The following is a 19,483-nucleotide window of genomic DNA, read 5'->3' as shown; positions in this document are numbered from 1 at the left end:
TGCCGGCGTTGGACTGGGGTAAACACAGTAAGAAGTTTAACAACACCAGGTTAAAGTCCAACAGGTTTATTTGGTAGCAAAAGCCACACAAGCTTTCGAAGCTCTAAGCCCCTTCTTCAGGTGAGTGGGAATTCTGTTCACAAACAGAGCTTATAAAGACACAGACTCAATTTACATGAATAATGGTTGGAATGCGAATACTTACAACTAATCAAGTCTTTAAGAAACAAAACAATGGGAGTGGAGAGAGCATCAAGACAGGCTAAAAAGATGTGTATTGTCTCCAGACAAGACAGCCAGTGAAACTCTGCAGGTCCACGCAACTGTGGGAGTTACAAATAGTGTGACATGAACCCAATATCCCGGTTGAGGCCGTCCTCGTGTGTGCGGAACTTGGCTATCAGTTTCTGCTCAGCGACTCTGCGCTGTCGTGTGTCGCGAAGGCCGCCTTGGAGAACGCTTACCCAAATATCAGAGGCCGAATGCCCGTGACCGCTGAAGTGCTCCCCAACAGGAAGAGAACAGTCTTGCCTGGTGATTGTCGAGCGGTGTTCATTCATCCGCTGTCGCAGCGTCTGCATAGTTACACCGCTCGACAATCACCAGGCAAGACTGTTCTCTTCCTGTTGGGGAGCACTTCAGCGGTCACGGGCATTCGGCCTCTGATATTCGGGTAAGCGTTCTCCAAGGCAGCCTTCGCGACACACGACAGCGCAGAGTCGCTGAGCAGAAACTGATAGCCAAGTTCCGCACACACGAGGACGGCCTCAACCGGGATATTGGGTTCATGTCACACTATTTGTAACTCCCACAGTTGCGTGGACCTGCAGAGTTTCACTGGCTGTCTTGTCTGGAGACAATACACATCTTTTTAGCCTGTCTTGATGCTCTCTCCACTCCCATTGTTTTGTTTCTTAAAGACTTGATTCGTTGTAAGTATTCGCATTCCAACCATTATTCATGTAAATTGAGTCTGTGTCTTTATAAGCTCTGTTTGTGAACAGAATTCCCACTCACCTGAAGAAGGGGCTTAGAGCTTCGAAAGCTTGTGTGGCTTTTGCTACCAAATAAACCTGTTGGACTTTAACCTGGTGTTGTTAAACTTCTTACTTGGACATAGAAAGCAGAGAGTAGCAGTGGAAGGGTACATTTCTAACTAGAAGTCTGTGACAAACTATGTTCCACAAGGATCAGTGCTGGGGCCTCTGTTGTTTGTAATATATATATAAATGATTTGGAGAAAAATGTAGGCGACCTGATTAGTAAATTTGCACATGAAACAAAAATTGAGGAAGTAGCGGATAGTGAGGAGGACTGTCAGAGGATACAGGATATAAATCGGCTGGAGACCTGAGCCGAAGATGGCAGATGAAATTTAACTCGGACAAATGTGAGGTGATGCGATTTGGAAGGTCAACTGCAAAAGGAAAGTGTACAATAGATGGTAGAGCCTTTAGAAATATTAGCATACAGAGGGATCTAGGTGTGCAGATTCACAGTTCCCTGAAGGTGGCAACTCAGGTGGACAAGGTGTTCAAGAAGGCATATGGCATGCTGGCCTTCAGAGGTCAGGACGTTGAGTATAGGAATTGGAAAATCATGTTGCAGCTGTATAAGACTTTGGTTAGCATTTGGAGTATTGTGGACAATTCTGGTCGCCACACAACCGGAAGGATGTTGATGCATTGGAAAGGGTGCAGAAAAGATTTACTGGGATGCTGCCTGGTTTGGAGGATATGAACTATGAAGAAAAGTTGAACAAATTTGGTTTGTTTTCATTGGAGCGTCAAAGGATGAGAGGGGACCTGATAGAGGTTTACAAGATTATGACCGGCTTGAATAAATGGATAGTCAGTCTTTTTCCCAGAGTCGAAAGGTCAATTACTTGGGGTCATAAGTTGAAAGTGAGAGGGGGAAGTTTAAAAGAGATGTAATGGGCAAGTTTTTCACACAGAGAGTGGTGAAGGCCTGGAACGCACTGCCGGGGGAGGTGGTGGAAGCAGATTCTGTAACAACGTTCAAGAAGCATCTGGATAGATACATGGATAGGCAGGGAATAGAGAGATATGGACACGTAGAGGCAAGGAAATATTAGATTAGAGAGGCATGTGTCAGCACAGACTTGGTAGGCTGAACAGCCTGTTCCTGTGCTGTCCTGTTCTTTGTTCTTTGTGCAAAAAAAGTTTTTCCTCATATCCCTTTAAATCACCTGCCCCTAACCATAAATCCATGCCTCCTGGTCACTGATCCCTCCGCCAAGGGAAAAGTTTCTTCCTGTCTACTTTAACTATTCCCCTCATGATTTTATACATCTCAATCATGTCCCTCCCCGCAGTTTCCTCTGTTCCAAGGAAATCAACCCCAGTCTGTACAATCTCTCTTCATAACTAAATTCCCCAGCCCAGGCAACATCCCGGTAAATTGCCTCTGCACCCTTTCCAGTGCTATCTCATCTCTCTTAAGTATTAGGTGGGAAAATGTGAAATTGTCCATTTTAGCAGGAAAAATGAAAATAATTATATTATCTAAATGGCAAGTGATTGCAGAGCTGTGAGATGCAGGGGGATCTGGATGGCTTGGAAAAGGTTAGCATGCAGGTATAGCAAGTAATTAAGAAAGCTAATAGAATGTTATTGTTTTTTGCAAGGGGAATTAAATACAAGAATAGAGAGGTAATGCTTCAATTAAACAGGCCATTGGTGAGACCAAATTTGGAGTCCTCTGTGCAGTGTTGGTCTCCTTATTTAAAGAAGGATGTCAATGCTTTAGAAGCAGTTCAGAGAAGGTTTATTAAACTAATGCCTGGAATGGGCGCATTTTCTTACAAAGGTAGACAGGCTAGGCTTGTAGCCACTGGAATTCAGAAGAGTAAGAGATGACTTGATCAAAGCATGTAAGATTCTGAGGGCTTTGACAGGGTGAATGTGGAGAGGATGTTTCCTCCTGTGGGAGAATCTAGAATTAGGTGTTTGGGGTTGCCCATTTAAGACAGAAAATAAATCCCAAAGAGTCGTGATTCTTTTGAATTCCCTTTCTCAAAAGGGACTGGAAGCAGAGTCTTTGAATATTTAAAGGCAGGGCTAGATAGAGTCTTGATAAGCCAGACATCCAGATCCCTCTGCATCTCATATTCTTGCCATTAATATACTTTTAAAAAAAATTTCCTGCTAAAATGGACAATTTCACATTTGCCCACTTTATACTCCATTTGCTAGATCTTTGTCCACTCAGTTAACCAATCTATATACCTTTCGTAACCTCCTTCTGTCCTCTTCACATCTTACTATCCTGCCTATCTTTGTGTCATCAGCAAATTGACCAATTGATAAGCCAAGGTTGAAAGGCTATTGGGGGTAGGGTTAAGATTAAGGTTACAATCAGATCAGCTGTGATCTTATTGAATGGTGGAGCAGGTTTGAAGGGCTGAGTAGCAAAATCTAGTTCCCAATTGGTGTGTTTGTATTGTCTATTCCCTCATTTTAGAATTCCCAAGGATGCCTCATTTCCAACTGCAAGGAAAACATATAACCTGCTCCTGGTCTTAGCTGTTGACCCTAGCTATGACTGTAACACTACATTCTATAAGCTCTCCTTTCCTGCTCCCCTATGTACTCTTTGAGCAGTATGCTTTGTCTGTGTAGTGTGCAAGAAACAAGATTTTTCACTGTATATCAATACATGTGACAATAATAAATTAAATCAAATATTTGGTTATCCACCATAAATGAACAAACTGGTCTGTTGTAACTTGTGTTCTGATTTTTGCTTCCCTTGTCATCTGAGCTCAATCTGAGATTGTATCTGCAGTTCCACATTGCTCTGATTTATGCTCTTTTAAATTAAAAAAATCAACCCCTTGTCTCAAAAATGCTGCATTGATAGAGATGAAAGTCATATTTCTCCTTTGCTAATTATATCTTGCCAGATTGCCAAGTAGGTAATGGAGTGAAATATCGTGGGACAAAATCAACCACATCCAGTGGCAGGACATGCCAAAATTGGTCAGCAATGACTCCCCATTTTCATAGAGACTTCACTCCTGATACACACCCTGAAGCTGGACTGGAGGAAAATGTGAGTTGACTGAGTAGCCTGCTGAAACAGGTCCTCAGCTGTAATAAAAGATTGTATTTAATTTGTTCAAAATTGGCCTATCCTTTCCATCATAGAAGCCTCCTTGTACTTGTAGAATGCCCCTCCATGCAGAATTGTACAAAGGGGCAAGAGGGCAACAGAGAAGAAACTGTGAAAAAAGATTATAGAAGAGTGCAAAGTAGATCACCTGATTATAGAATCATAGAATCCCTACAGTATAGAAGGAGGCTACGCAGCCCATCAAGTCCACACCGACTCTCCAATAGAGTCAGGCTCACCTCCTGCCTTAGCCCTGTAACCCCACACATTTATCCCGCTAATCCCCACATCTTTGGACGGTAAAGGGCAATTTAGCATGGCCAATCCACCTAACTTACATATCTTTGGACTGTGGGAGGAAATGGAAAACACCCAGAGAAATCTACACAGACATGGGGAGAATGTGTAAACTCCACACAATCACCCAAGGTCAGAATCAAATCTGCATCCCTGGCACTGTGAGGCAGCAGTGCTAACCACTGTGCCAGCACGTCACCCCTTAATGGAACATTCAACCTATTGTGTGTGTTAGCTCCATGCTCGAGCAAAAAGCCTGATTCCCACCTCCCTGCTCTTTCCATATTTAATATCCTTCGTTGAGGAATTGCCTCATTCTTCCTTGAATCTCATGTTAAGTACCCGTCATTATGGTATAGCAATCTATATTCTATGAAACCTTTGCATGAAATTGAATACTTGTAGACTTTCACTTTATGCATCCATCATTAATCCTGCATTTACAACTCTTGCTGCAACAATGGAGGCAAACTCTGGCATTCGGGAAACTTTGCCAGGTTAGTTTTCTTGTTGGTAAAAATACTTCACAGATCACTAAATCTAAGCTTTGAAGCACGCTCCCTAATTATGCATCTGTCTTTGCTTTTGCCCTTCAAGTTGTATTTCCTGTTCCAAGAGTATCTTAGTTGGGATGGAAAGCCAGCAACGATGTGTTTTAATTGCAGGTTCATTCTGCTCAAGGGCAATAAGGGATGGGCAGTAAATGCTAGACTAGCCAGAAAAGCCCATTTCCTTGAATGAATAAACAGACTGTACTTAAAACGCAAATGTGAGGGCCCCTGAGGAACGTGCTGTGATGCAACACTCCCAACGGGGGGGTGCGGGGGTACAATGCTGGTTATGCACCCTATAATTTTCATGCTATTATAATTCATAAGGAAATAGAAATAATCAATCATAGAATGTTTACAGCACAGAAGGAGGTCATTTGGCCTGTTGTGTGCATGCCAACTACTGCAAGAGCAACTCATCCCATCCTAGCCCTGTCTTTTCTTACCTATAGTTCTGCAATTGCTTTCTCTTTTATAATTTATTCAACTTTCTTTTGAAAACCAAAATTGAATCTGCCTCCATCCCACTCTCTTGAGCATTAGATTCCAGGTTTTAATTACATGCTTAGTAAAAGCTTTTGCTTCTTTTGTCAATCTTAACTCAGTGTCCTTTGGTTCTCGATCCTTCCACTAATGGGAATGTTGTTTTCTCAAGACAGTCCCTGGGATGCATATTTTCCCATGGCGGTAACGACTGCTGGGCTTCACAACTCTGGCTGACCATTCTTTCAATTTCTTTATCAATGCCAGGCCACCAGGCATAGCTCTGGGCCAGTGCTTTCATCCTACTTTGTCCAAGATGCGTATCGTGCAACTCCTGTAGTAAAAGCCTTACCCATGGGGGGAGGGGGGGGGGGGTACTAAAATACGAACCCCCCATAATAACATGCCACCCTCGCATGTTATCTGCATCCTACACTGCAGATAGAGTCTGATTTGCTCTGACTTATTGTAATGTCAATCTTACAACCCCACCCTCTTAACTTTGGATAGGACAGTGTCCTTTTTGATCCAGCTTTTTATTTGGGTAGCTGAGACCAGCAATGTCTCTAATAGGTGCAATGCCAACACTATTTCTTGTAGCACAGGCGGTGACGGTACTGTCTGCAGCAGAGGAAGGCGGCTGAGCGCATCCGTGATCGATATTTGCATTCCTAACCTATGCTGGAAAGAGTAGCTGTACGCAACTAACAATAAAGCCCATCTCTGCAAGCTTGCGGAAGCGATTGGTGGCACTGGCTTATCCTCTCGGAATAAACCCAACAGCAGCTTGTGATTTGATACTACAGTGATATGTCTACCATATATATATATACGGATGAAACTTCTTCACCGCATAAATTACCTCCAGGCTCTCTTTGTCAATTGGAGAATTCTTCTTCTCAGCATCTGATAAGGTTCTTGACTCAAATGTGATGGGCCTCTCTATTCTGTCCGACATCTTGTCGGGCATGAAATTGAATACTTGTAGATTTTCACTTTATGCATTCATCATTAATCCTGCATTTACAACTCTTGCTGCAACAATGGAGGCAAACTCTAGCATTCGGGAAATTTTGCCATGTTAGCTTTCTTGTTGGTAAAAACAACACTCCATGCAGTGATGCATTACAGGTAACCACCAAATGTTTGGTTGGATCAAAATGTACTAGTAGTGTTGACGACTGTTAGGCTTGTTTTACTTTAGCAAATGCCTCTTCTTGTGCCTCTTCTGATTTCCATCATTGATACTTTGTCAAAAGTTGGTGTGGTGGGGCTGAAGTTGTAGACATCTTTTGCAAGAATCTGCCGTAATAATTCACCATTCCTGGGAACAATTTTAACTTCGACATTTTTTGGCTGTGGTATTACCTTTATGGCTTTAACCTTGTCCTCAAAGGGATGCAGGTCCTTGGTGTCTACCCTGAAACCCAGGTATGTAACTTAATCACCTGGAAAGTGCATTTCTCTCATTTTAGATGGACATCTGCCTCTTTAAATCTTTTTAGTACCTCTTCTAGGTTTGTCCTGTGTTTCTCAGGCGACACTCCATTAATTAGGACATCATTCAGCTACACCACTACTTTGGGAATGCCCTGCAATAAACTTTCCATCATACGCTGCAAAATGGGCACAGGCTGATGAGACTCCAAAGGGTAAATGTGTGTACTGGTATCACCCTTTCTGGGTGCTAATAGTGACCAACCCTTCAACTAACTCCAGCTGTTAGTACGTGTGACTAAGATCTAACTTGGTGTATTTAAGGCCCCCTCTAATTTTGTGTAGAGATCTTTGATCTCAAAATTGGGTATCAATCTACCTGGGTTCCTTGGTTTACAGTTAATTTATAATCTCCACAGATTCTTACAGTAAAATATGGGCTTCAAAATAGAAACCTTGGGTACAGCCCATTCAGGAAACTGTACAGGTTTTATGACACCCAAGTCTTCCAATCTTTCTAACTCCACTTTTATTTTATGATGGAGTACATAAAACTCTGAGCGGGCTCGGAAGAATTTAGGTGTAGCCTTGGGGTCCAAATAAATTTTGGCTTTGGCCCCTTTTATTCATCCCAAACACAGTAGTTCTTGAAAACCTCCACCCCGAATATTCAGTATTTTCAACCAGTCCAATTTTATCTGTTTCAACCAGTCTTGACCCATGAGGTAACGCCTGTGACCCTCAATCACTAGAACAAGCAATTGTGCTGTTTGGTTTCTGTAGCATACTGTTACTGTAACTGACTGTCTTCAGCGTCTCTACTGTATATGTAGAAAAAGTGGCTTCTGAATTATTCAACCGCAAGGGTTGCAGACCTTTTTGGAGGTATCTGAAAGCTTGCTCCTCTATGACTGGCTGCAGCTCCTGTGTGACCTTCATTTTAAGAGACAATAAAGCCTGATGGCTGGCAGGCCTGGGGGCAGGGGGGGGGGGGGGGGGGGGGGATGCTGAAAGGCCACAGGGTGTCAAGGAGTGGATTAATGTGGACATTCCAGGTGTGATGGAGGATGAGATAGATGGACACTCATCCTTGCAGCTCGGATGGGGTAGTTAATTATCTTACAGCATTGGGTGCCAGCCCTCAGTGTCAGGCTGCGGGCAGACTGCCACAGCCACTGCCTCCCAGGCCACATTTGCTTCCCTGCTCCTGGGTCGTCTATCCTCTTGAAGGTACAGGATGGCTTGCCTCTCCTCCCCTGCATGCAGAAACCTTCCGAGCTCTCCCTCTGTGAAGCGTGGTGCTGCTCTCCGCATTGCCAACCTCCTGGTGTGACTGGCTGTGGGTGAGGAGGGAGCATTTGAATGCAGCTTCCCCTTTTTAAGAGTGCACAGCTGTGAGTCAGTTCAGCCGAGTCACACACCTGGGTACTCCATACCCGTGTGTTTCATGTGGGAGTTCCTTCATTGCACTAAATGTGGGACAGTTGTGGTCCGGATCGCTTCAGTTTTTATGCCTTCACTTTTTGGGAAAATTCCACCCTTTATCTACCTGTCCCTTCTGCCTCCAGAAATCTTTGGACATGCATCCTAAGGTCCTTCTGGTCGTCTGTACTGCATAGCCGCCTAATGTTTCTTAGTTCTCCAAAAATGCATCCCCTCACGGGGCGGCACGGTGGCACAGTGGTTAGCACTGTTGCCTCATACACCAATTCTGGCCATGGGTGACTGTGTGGAGTTTGCACGTTCTCCCCATGTCTGCATGGGCTTCCTCCGAGTGCTCCGGTTTCCTCTCACAGTCCAAAGGTGTGTAGGTCAGGTTGATTGGCCATGCTCAATTTGCCCCTTAGTGTCCTGAGATGCGTAGGTTAGAGGGATTAGTGGGTAAATGTGTAGGGATATGGGGGTATGGCCTGGGTGGGATTGTGATCGGTGCAGACTCGATGGGCCAGATGGCCTCTTTCTGTACTGTAGGGTTTCTATGATTCTGTGATAATCTAGACATGAATGTGGGACAGAATCAGTAAGTTCTCAGATGATGGTGTGGTAAATAACAAGGAGGAAAGCCTTTGATTACAGGACGATATAGATAGGCTGGTCAGTTGGGCAGAACAATGACAAAAGTGGCCATTCAGCCCATCGAGTCTGTACCAATAACAATCCCTCCCAGGACCTATCCCTGAAATCCCACATATTTACCCTGCTAATCCCTCTAACATGCACATCCCAGGACACAAAGGGGCAATTTAGCATGGCCAATCAACCTAACCTGCACATCTTTGAAGTGTGGGAGGAAACCGGAGCACCCAGAGGAAACCCATGCAAACGCGGGCAGAATATGCAAACTCCACACAGACAGTGACCCAAGCCGGGAATTGAACCTGGTTCCCTGGAGCTGTGAGGCAGCAGTGCTAACCACTGTGCCACCGTGCCGCCCACTTTTTATAAAGTCCCTACAGTGCAGAAGGGGACCAATCAGCCCATGGAATCTGCACCGACCACAATCCCACCCAGACCCTATTCCCATAACCCCTCATATTTACCCTACTGATCCCCCTGACATCCACTGTTTTAAGCCCCCTGTATCTGCTACAAGCCTCACTTTTTTTTCTTATTGAATCCTGGACATCCCTTGACATCCAGGGTTCCCTGGACTTTATGGTCCCACCCTTTACTTTGACAGGAGCATGTTGGCTTTATGCACTCTCTATTTCTTTCTTGAAAGATTTCCATTGCTCTGATGTAGAATTTCCTACGAGTAGTTGCTCCCAGTCTACTTTGGCAAGATCCTGTCTGATCCTATTAAAATTGGCCTTCCCCCATTTCAGAACCTCTGGTCCATCTTTGTCCTTTTCCATAACTGCCTCAGATTTTAACCAAGTTATAGTCAATCACCAAAGTGCTCTACTACTAACACTTCTACCACCTGCCCAGCTTCATTCGCTAAGAATAGGTCCAGTACCGTCCATTCTCTTGTAGGACTTTCTATGTGCTGGCTCAACAAGCTCTTCTGGATGTACTTTAAGAACTCTGCACCTCTAAGCCTTTCACATTTTGCCTATCCCAATTAATACCTGGGAAGTTGAAATCCCTTACCATCATTACCTTATTGCTTTTACACTTCTAAGATTTGCCTACATATCTGCTCTTCTATGTCTTGTTTAATTGTAGTATTGCAGAAATCCAGATGCAGATGTCAATGGCCCTTGGTGTTACACAACAGATCCCAATAAATCATTTGATTACTGTGATGATATTCCCATATGTGGTAAGTGTGTACACTTCATAAAATACATGTGTTAATCTTGACAAATTACCTCTGCATGATGGTTTCCTTAGTTTAAATGTTGAAACACTAAATACTGTGTTATACTAAACACTAAATGCTGTGTCATACTTTCCCTTGCAGACTAATAGCTGTAAATGTATTTTCTGCTCACTGTATTTATATGGTCAGAAGCTCTACCACTGCTCTCTCATAGAAGGGAAAACTAGAAGTTATCCTCCTTCAGTCACATTGGCCCTGAGATTTACTGGAATGCGGGAAGGAAGCAGTGCAAAGTTAGACAGATGTTTAGAACATAGAAAAACTACAGCACAAACAGGCCCTTCGGCCCACAAGTTGTGCCGAACACGTCCCTACCTTCTAGACCTATCTATAACCCTCCATCCTATTAAGCTCCATGTACTCATCCAGGAGTCTCTTAAAAGACCCTGTTGAGTTCGCCTCCACCACTACTGACGGCAGCCGATTCCACTCGCCCACCACTCTCTGTGTGAAAAACTTACCCCCAACATCTCCCCTGTACCTACCCCCCAGCACCTTAAACATGTGTCCTCTCATAGCAGACATTTCCACCCTGGGAAAAAGCCTCTGAGAGTCCACCCGATCTATGCCTCTCAACATCTTATACACCTCTATTAGGTCTCCTCTCATCCTTCGTCTCTCCAAGGAGAAAAGACCGAGCTCCCTCAGCCTATCCTCATAAGGCATGCCACACAATCCAGGCAACATCCTTGTAAATCTCCTCTGCACCTTTTCAATCTTTTCTACATCCTTCCTATAGTGAGGTGACCAGAACTGAGCACAGTACTCCAAGTGGGGTCTGACGAGGGTCCTATATAGCTGCATCATTATCCCCGGACTCCTAAACTCAATCCCTCGATTGATAAAGGCCAGCACACCATACGCCTTCTTAACCACCTCCTCCACCTGCGGGGCCGATTTTAGAGTCCTATGGACCCGGACCCCAAGGTCCTTCTGATCCTCTACAGTACTAAGAGTCTTTCCCTTTATATTGTACTCCTTCATCCCATTTGACCTACCAAAATGGACCACTACGCATTTATCTGGGTTGAAGTCCATCTGCCACTTGTCCGCCCAGTCTTGCATCCTATCTATGTCCCTCTGTAACTTCTGACATCCCTCCAGACTATCCACAACCCCACCAACCTTCGTGTCATCGGCAAACTCACCAACCCATCCCTCCGCTTCCTCATCCAGGTCATTTATGAAAATGACAAACAGCAAGGGTCCCAGAACAGATTTGGATGGAGGTTGAGGGACTTTGGATCATGTGGAGGGGTTTCAATCACAGGGAGAAAAGCAAGTTTGCTTATGGGATAGAGGGAGTCCCCCTGGATCACCAGCACTGCTGGATCTGACTGTTCTTGCCTCCATCAGGACCATGGTCCAAAATTGCTAAACCTACAAGTCTAGTTAGTATATTGAAATTATGGACCTGCCTGATGATAACAGATTCGTCACTCATCTTGGGGGCTGACTTGAAAACTAACTCACTGGGGGAAGCAACATCTCAAATGCTAGAACTAGACTGACCACCTGAGGACAGAATTGTTATAAAATGATTATGGTAGTCCACTCGACTTAGTTATATAAATGTACACCTGTGGACAATGCCCAGTTCAATATTGCCCACACTGTCTTACAATGGATTTCAATGGAGAAAGGGAAGTAAGTGGACTATATTTTATTCAAAGTATTCTTCTGATTTGAAAAATATAATTAATTGACTATAAATTTATCTTAATGTCAGTTGTACATATTCCATGAAGCTTTGATTAATTACATTGATTGTCCTGTCCTTGGAGAAATGAGGTACCAAATCTGATCAATAAATTTAAAAGAACAGACTTGGAACCCATTGAAAGGCACTGAGAGCCTGCTGGAGGTGAGAGTTCCCTGCCTGACATCTGTGGCAAAGGCAAGTGGCAGCCACATTGGGGGTTACAGGCAGAGCAGGCAGTTCCTGAGAAGGCCATGGAGATGAACAAGGCAGACATCAGCCTTGCATAAGGTGAGGTCTCATGCTCCTGCCAGAAATAGTTAGCTCTACAGATTTGTTATTGAGACAGCTGAAGAGAGATTTATCCGGGTCCCACAGCAGACCCAAGAGCTGTGCATTGACATGCACAAGACTATTGGTGTTTGCTAGAAAAATGTTTGAAAATCTCATCCAGTAAGAGACCGGTCTTTTAACAAGTTCCTTAAGGAGCTTAATGGGCCATTAATTGGTGGCAGGCACATTCCCCATTCAAGCTAACCTGCCAGCCCTTGAAAGTTTGAAACTTTTCTGAAAACATCAGGACCATGATTCTCAAAGTCTGCCAGCACCAGGTCCCAACCCTGCAGTCCATTGAAAATCTTAGTCATGGTCTTAAGGCAGCAAAGCACATAAACTCACAAGGACAAAGAGAGAGGAGGGTATTTTTGAGGATAAATAGATGGTCTTAGGCTCATTCAATCAGTAAGGACAAATAAATAGCAAACATTAAACATTGAAAACAGATCATTATGTAGTATGGCTGAAAATTTGTAATAATCTCCACTTGGCTGGAAGAGTGCAGCTCCAACAACTTTCAAGAACCTCAGCAAGACAAAGCAGTCCGCTTGATTAACACCCCATCCACCACCATAAACATTCACTCCCTCCACCACCCTCCACAGTGGCAGCAGTTTGTATTATCTATAAGATGCACTGCAGCAACTCACCAAGGTTCTTTCAACAGCATCTTCTGACCCAACGACCTCTATCACCTAGAAGGATAAGGGCAGAAAATGCATGGAAACACCACCACCTGCAAATTCCCCTCCAAGCCTTTGTTGCCTTCAGTGGTTCAAGCAGAAGGCTCACCACCATCTGCTCAAACAGCAGTTAGAGATTGGCAACAAATGCTGGCCTCGCCAGAAATGCTCTCATCCCCCATGAAGGAACAATATTTATTTTAAATGCTAATACTCTGTGAACTCACTGACCATTATTGGTTAAATGTTAGATACTATATCCCAATCTGCACTAACACAAAGCAGTGAAATCCTGCATCTCACTGGGAAGAAGAAACTTGCAGCACTAATTCCAGTCTGGAGTCTTCAATCATCTGAGTGAAATATATTAAAGGTCCCCCTTCCAAAATCATATGGCATCAACGACCAGAAGATAGCACTAGAAACCTGTAAATTGTGCACAAGAGTTAAAGCATACAAGTATCACATTAAAAATTTAGTTAATTGATCTTTTTGTGATACTAGAACAACAACCTAATGAGTGTGGAAGGTCTATTGTTGAGCCCAAGAAATGCTTTGGAAGAATTGTTGGTGGCTGTGTATCCAAGCCACACTCCTGGCCCTGGCAAGTTAGTCTTCGCACCAGGTAAGAAATCTTTCCTAGGTAAGTTAAAAGTGAAGTCATGCTGTCGGTCTCTGTTACACACTAGAAATGCAAACTAGATCAGCCACATAAATACTGTGGCTACATGAACAAGTCAAAGACTGGGCACTTGCTATAAACTTCTTTTTGATTCTCTAAAGTCTCTCCACCATCTGCAAGGCACAAGTCAGAAGTGTAATGGAATACTTTCCATTTGCCTGCATATGTGCTACTGCAACAAACAAAATGCTCAACGCCAGCCAGGGCAAAGCACCCCAATTGACTGGCACCCCACCCACCACATTAAACATTTGTTCTCTCCACCACCATTGTAGTGTGGCACTATGGTGTACCATCTACATGTTGCACTGCAGCAACTTGCCAAGACTTCTTCAACAGCACTTCTCAAATCCCTAACCTCCACTGCCTAGGACAGGAACAGCAGGTGCACAGGAATGTCACCCCTGCAAGTTCTCCTCCAAGTAACACATCATCTTGACTTGGAACTATATCACCATTCCTTCACTGTTACTGGGTGAAAAAACCTGGAACTTCCTCACTAACTTCTTCATGGGTGTACATTCACATGCGGACTGAACTGGTTCAAGAAGGCTGTTCGTCATTACCTTCTCAAGGGCAATTAGGAATGGACAATAAATGTTGGCCTTGGCAGTGATGCCACTTTCCATAAGCAAGGTTTTTAAAAAATTAAATGGAAGAAGTGAGCTGGAGGAGGAAAGGAAACTGCCCTTGGAGTGGGAGCAGAGAAAATATACTAGAATAGTACCCGAGATGTGGGATTGCAGTTAGCTGGTGAAACTAGAGAAGGTAAGATTGCTTTCCTTGAAGCAGATAAACTTCTGGGGAGATTTAATGTAAAGTCCTGTCATTTGTGTGGCTTATGTTTCTGCGAGGGGGGCGGGGGGGGGACCTCTAAGCAATAAAATACATGTATCAAAATTTTTTTTAAAAGAGACAGTCCTCAATTTTCAAAAATGAACCCGCTCAAAACTGGCAGACAAAATTGATGAATATTTCAAAATTGAACAGAATCTTTATTGCAGCTCTGGACCGAGAGATTCAGATAGTTTCAGGTTATCCCTTCTGTTCGGGCTGCACTTCAGCTACAACCATCCCAGGCGCTGCTTCACCCGCCCACTGGAAAGGTACTTAAAAAACAATTAAATGTCGACAGCAAGGACGAATGGAAGGAATCACTTCCAGAGATTTCAACACCATTAAAATGTGTCAAAGTCACTGCTTCATCATCGCTACCATCCACTCGGGGAAAGAAGAGAATTAGAAAATGCGCATAAGCAAACAATTGCTCACATGATGGGTGATGCAGTGTACAAAAGATTTAGTGCGGGTATGCAGGTGCACAAACAAGGAAGGCAGGAAAGATGGGACTTTTCTGTAGATATTCAAAAAAATGAGGGATGCTTAAAGAATGGATGAACTTTTTTGACTGGCATGAGTGTCATAAATAGAGACCACAGATCTTTTAACAATTGGCAAAAAGACCAAAGGAGACTAAGAGAATTTTGTATGCCTTGTATTATTAACAGTCATTATACTTGTGCCAAACTTCTGATGCCTCCTGTTAAAAGGTTTTTCAATAAATTGATGTTATATTCTTAAAACTGTCTTCTATACCACAGTTTTAACGTTCACTTCTGTGGAGGGACTCTTGTCGATAGCAAATGGGTACTCACAGCCAAACACTGTCTAGACAGGTAAGGAAATGTGAATTGAATGCTCATAATGTTAACAACCTCTGGTTTCACTGACCGACATTGAATTCTGGTTTGGTAACCCCTTGATTTTAAATTTCTCAACCTTGTTCCCACATTCCTCCATGGCTTCACCTCTCCCTAATCCTGTAACCTCACTCCACCATTGGCATAATGTCTTCTGCTGCCTTAAACTATGGAATTCTCTCCCTAAATCTCTCCACAGTGCTCTTCCTTCAAGATGCTCCTTAAAACCTAACACTTTGACCAAGCTTTTAGTCATCTGTCCAAATATCTTCTTATTTGGCTCAGTTTTAAATTTTGTTGGGTAATGCTCCTGTAATGTACCATTGGAAATCTTAGTATGCAAAAGACACTGTTTAATTGTTCTTGTAAAGATGAATGTGACAAATACAGGCAGCTAATTATTTCACTGCATCTGTCGCAGATCTTCGAATCCTTCAGCCTACAAAGTTTACATTGGGATACACGAAGAGAGGGCACGTGAATCATCGAGACAGATAATAGAGGTTGAAAAATTAGTTTTCGGGCCCAATAGGAATGACATTGCTTTATTAAAGCTTGAAAGGTATTTATTTACATTTCTTTCTTATATTTACCTTTGACTTAAATGAGAGAAATCCCCGCTATTCATGTTGATGGATTGCTTGTGAAGGGTGCACTTCCTACCCCAAGTCTTTACATACTGTAAGAATAATATTCTCACTTCTATAGTTTTTAATGAACATTTAACAGGCCAAGTCTTATTGGAAAAATAGTGTGTATTAATGATGCACAACATTATTAACGCACAAATCATCCAGCATGTTTAGGGGAGTAAGAGATTCGACATGAATTGTTTTGCACAAATGGCATCTTGTCCTTAACCTCCCCAATATTTTAAGAAGTTGCTGAATTTGCAGGTTAATTGCTCACAGAAAATTAGCACTAAGTATAATTGCTGTTTAAACAAAGCGATCATTGTTAACGTAATATTAATCAATCTCTATAGCCAAGAAAGGAAACAGTTTAAAATAATCAGTCTCACTCCTGTGTGCAGCAAATTCTCCCTGGAGATTTAGAACATTTTAAATTTTAAAGTGTAAAAGTGTTATTCTCCTTTTTTCTTTCTTAATCCAATCTTTTGCTCTTTATTTCTTTAACTTCTCTTTCAGTACCCAATTTGACTTAAGTGATCCTTCCTTCTCCATCATTCCTGTTTCTTTCTCAATCCTTAAATTAATCACAGACTGTTGGTTTCACCATTTACTAACACCCCGATGCTTCATTCCCACATTGTGCCATTATCAGCTTACATTTCCAGCTAGTTACAAAGAAAAGTTGTTTATTGAGCTGATGGTTGCAGGAAAAACTCTGACAATGCACATCACAAGATGCATCTCCTTTAGCAGAGATGTTAACATTAAACATTATGTTAACACCCCCAGAACTTGAGAGAAGAATTTCGGGTGACTATGGTAAACATTCTATTTTTGTACACCAGTGTATAATATCACAATCATTGTCTTTTTGCTTTGACAATGAAAGCTTTCAATCAAGTACAATGTTCAATACAATTATTATTGAGAGACTTGTGTCCTGAGGACCAGTTTGGGCTGCAGTACAGTGCTTAAATTGGAGTTTGGTGACTAAGAGAATTTAAGCATTAATTTCTAACCATAGTCTAATCTTTCTTTAATTTAGTAATTAACTAAAAGTTGCTGTTTGGGTTGGAAGAAGGTGAACTTTAGACCAGCTTTAAAACAAGGCTCTTTACAGGCTCTGCTTGCAGCTGCAACTAGTTAATTAGGTAACTAGCTTAAACAGGTTTTCAGAGGCTAGATTCAGACATTATGAAAGCAGGCCTTCTTACAGGGCTGATGCTGTTTGATCTGAAGTTTGCTGACTGAGGGAGTTCAGTGAGGAAGGAGCGAGGTGCTCCTTCCCTTTTCCACCTATCCTCAGAAAGGCAAGCGGTGGCCTTGCAGCAGGGACTATCTGGGCCACCAACAGTGGCTTTCAGAGGCAACATCACAGTTCAGAAAATGACATGGTCCCAACGAAAACTTACTTTTAATGTATAATATATTAGTTTAATTATAGGGTAGGGACTTTCATTATAATAATCGTGTTTGAAACAAAGGAAGACCCCTATCTTAATTAAATTCAATTAAAGGCAGTAACTAGCTTAATCTAGAGAGAAGTCGTGGCAGGAGACCTCAGACCCATGATATGCTCATTTTATGCAATGTGGGAGATAAGGGATAATTCCAGTCTCCCCAACAATCACATGTGCAGGAAGTGTGTGCAGTTGCAGCTATTGGATAAACGCATTTTAGGGCTGGAGCTGCAGGTGACTCACTGTAGAGCATCCACAATGCCGGGAATATCGTGGATAGCACACTTATTGAGGTGGTCACATCGCAGGTGATGATTACACAGGCAGAAAGGGAATGGGTGACTCTCAGACAAAGTAAAAGGCTCAGGAAGGAAGTACGGGAATCCCCTGTGGTTATCCCCCCCTCACACAGATAAACTGCTTTGGATATTGTTGTGGGGGGCAGGGGAGGAGGTGAAGCAACGACAGCCAAGTTCAGCTTTGCTGCACAGAAGGGGAGGAAAATGAGCAGCAGGACTATAGCGATAGGGGATTTAATAGCAAGGGTACAGACGTGAATCCAAGATGGTATGGAGTCTGCCTGGTGCTAGGGTCAGGGATGTTATGGAGCAGCCAAAAAGCAGGGGTCATAGATTCAAGCTAAGTGGCAGAAGGATTAGAGGGGATATCAGGAAGAACCTTTTTATGCAGAGGATGGTGGGTGTCTGGAATTCACTGACCGAGTTGATGGTGGAGGCAGAGACCCTAAACTCATTTTAAAAATACCTGGGATCTGCATCTTCAATGCTATAAGTTGCAGAGCTGTGGGCCACGTGCAGAAAGATAGAATTAGAACGGGTACCTGCGTGTCTTGGGTCAGCATGGACAAGATGGGTTGAATGATCCCCTTCTATGCTGTATCGTTTCTATGGTTCTATAGGACCACTGTATAATTCACAATGAGTGCCTGGTGATCACCAGCAAACGTTGCATGATTCACCTTCCCCTTCAATTAGCAACCACTGGAATGACCTCTGGAAGTGTTATTTTCTCATTGGCCCTTCTTCTGTTCTGCAATGAGTACATGAAAACTGGATCCAAATAATGAATAAGATTGAGAAATTCTGGGCACAAGTCTGGTATTTGTGACTGAAACAAAACTCACCTATAACAGAGTTCAACCCATCACTGCTATTTCTACAAAAAAGAATGGATTGTCAAAGTCTTTATTTCTCTATTTCATTTGTGTTAACACTTAGAATCTCTTTCTTAGCATTGTGCGTCATTAGCATTTGCCTTTTCTTATGGTGGTCAAGCAGGAGAGGAAATTAGTTATCCTTCGTCCGGTATTTTCTATTGAAAGTTGGACTATTAGCATGAAAAAAGACAGTCACTTTCCTTCCTCTCTCTGACTCCAATCTTTGTCTATCTTTCACCTCACTCTCTGATGTAGCCTCTCTCCGTCCCTTAACAGAATATATTTTCGGATACTTACAAAGCACTCAACAAAAGGTACAATTAATTAAAGTAGTCATTTGCTCACTTGCTGTTACATCAGCTGATTTGTTTTTTACATAAAGCTCTCAACATAATCATACAAAACTATGCCATGTAGCATCGCTGATCAATGAAGTATTTTCAGTTTACAAGTTGAAGAAAAAAATGTACGTATCAGTTAGTTGAGATGTAACCATTTTATGTAGATTAAATTAAAATAATTTGAATCACTTTTGATTTTAGGCCAGCAGTCCTGAATGACAAAGTCGCTTTAATCTGTTTGCCAACAAAAGGCTATATATTACCAAGTGAAGCTGAATGCTTTGTTACAGGCTGGGGTGAAACACAAGGTACAAATTAATGCAAATATTTATCGAAGACCTATGTGCTTAATTGTTTGATATTTCCTCTCCTCTTTTCTCCACTAATTTGCTTCCCCCTTCACCTGTCCTCTCCTGAAGGCATTGATCCCAGACTGTTCATTGTTACACAGATGTTGATAACATAGTTAGGTGATGTGAGCCTTTATATCCAACAGGTCAGTGTGATGCATCAAATAAAGGGTGAAGAAGGTTAGCATGCTTCTCA

At 42.7% G+C, this 19,483-nt stretch overlaps 1 protein-coding gene across 1 annotated transcript in view; it reads left to right on the top strand.

Moving 5' to 3' along the window:
- Window positions 1-19,483, top strand: part of plg (plasminogen) — a 141,124-nt gene that overhangs the window by 105,589 nt on the left and 16,052 nt on the right. The window contains exons 12-17 of the mRNA XM_078230122.1: window positions 3,926-4,074; window positions 10,071-10,167; window positions 13,450-13,570; window positions 15,229-15,303; window positions 15,749-15,889; window positions 19,139-19,245. Of these exons, the coding sequence (XP_078086248.1) occupies window positions 3,926-4,074; window positions 10,071-10,167; window positions 13,450-13,570; window positions 15,229-15,303; window positions 15,749-15,889; window positions 19,139-19,245 (690 nt within the window). The remainder of the gene's footprint in view (window positions 1-3,925; window positions 4,075-10,070; window positions 10,168-13,449; window positions 13,571-15,228; window positions 15,304-15,748; window positions 15,890-19,138; window positions 19,246-19,483) is intronic.

Source organism: Mustelus asterias, chromosome 15 (genome assembly GCF_964213995.1).
Source record: "Mustelus asterias chromosome 15, sMusAst1.hap1.1, whole genome shotgun sequence".
Lineage (NCBI taxonomy): Eukaryota > Metazoa > Chordata > Chondrichthyes > Carcharhiniformes > Triakidae > Mustelus > Mustelus asterias.
The sequence above is the reverse complement of the archived record's forward strand: the minus strand, read 5'-3'. Positions and strand labels throughout refer to the sequence as shown.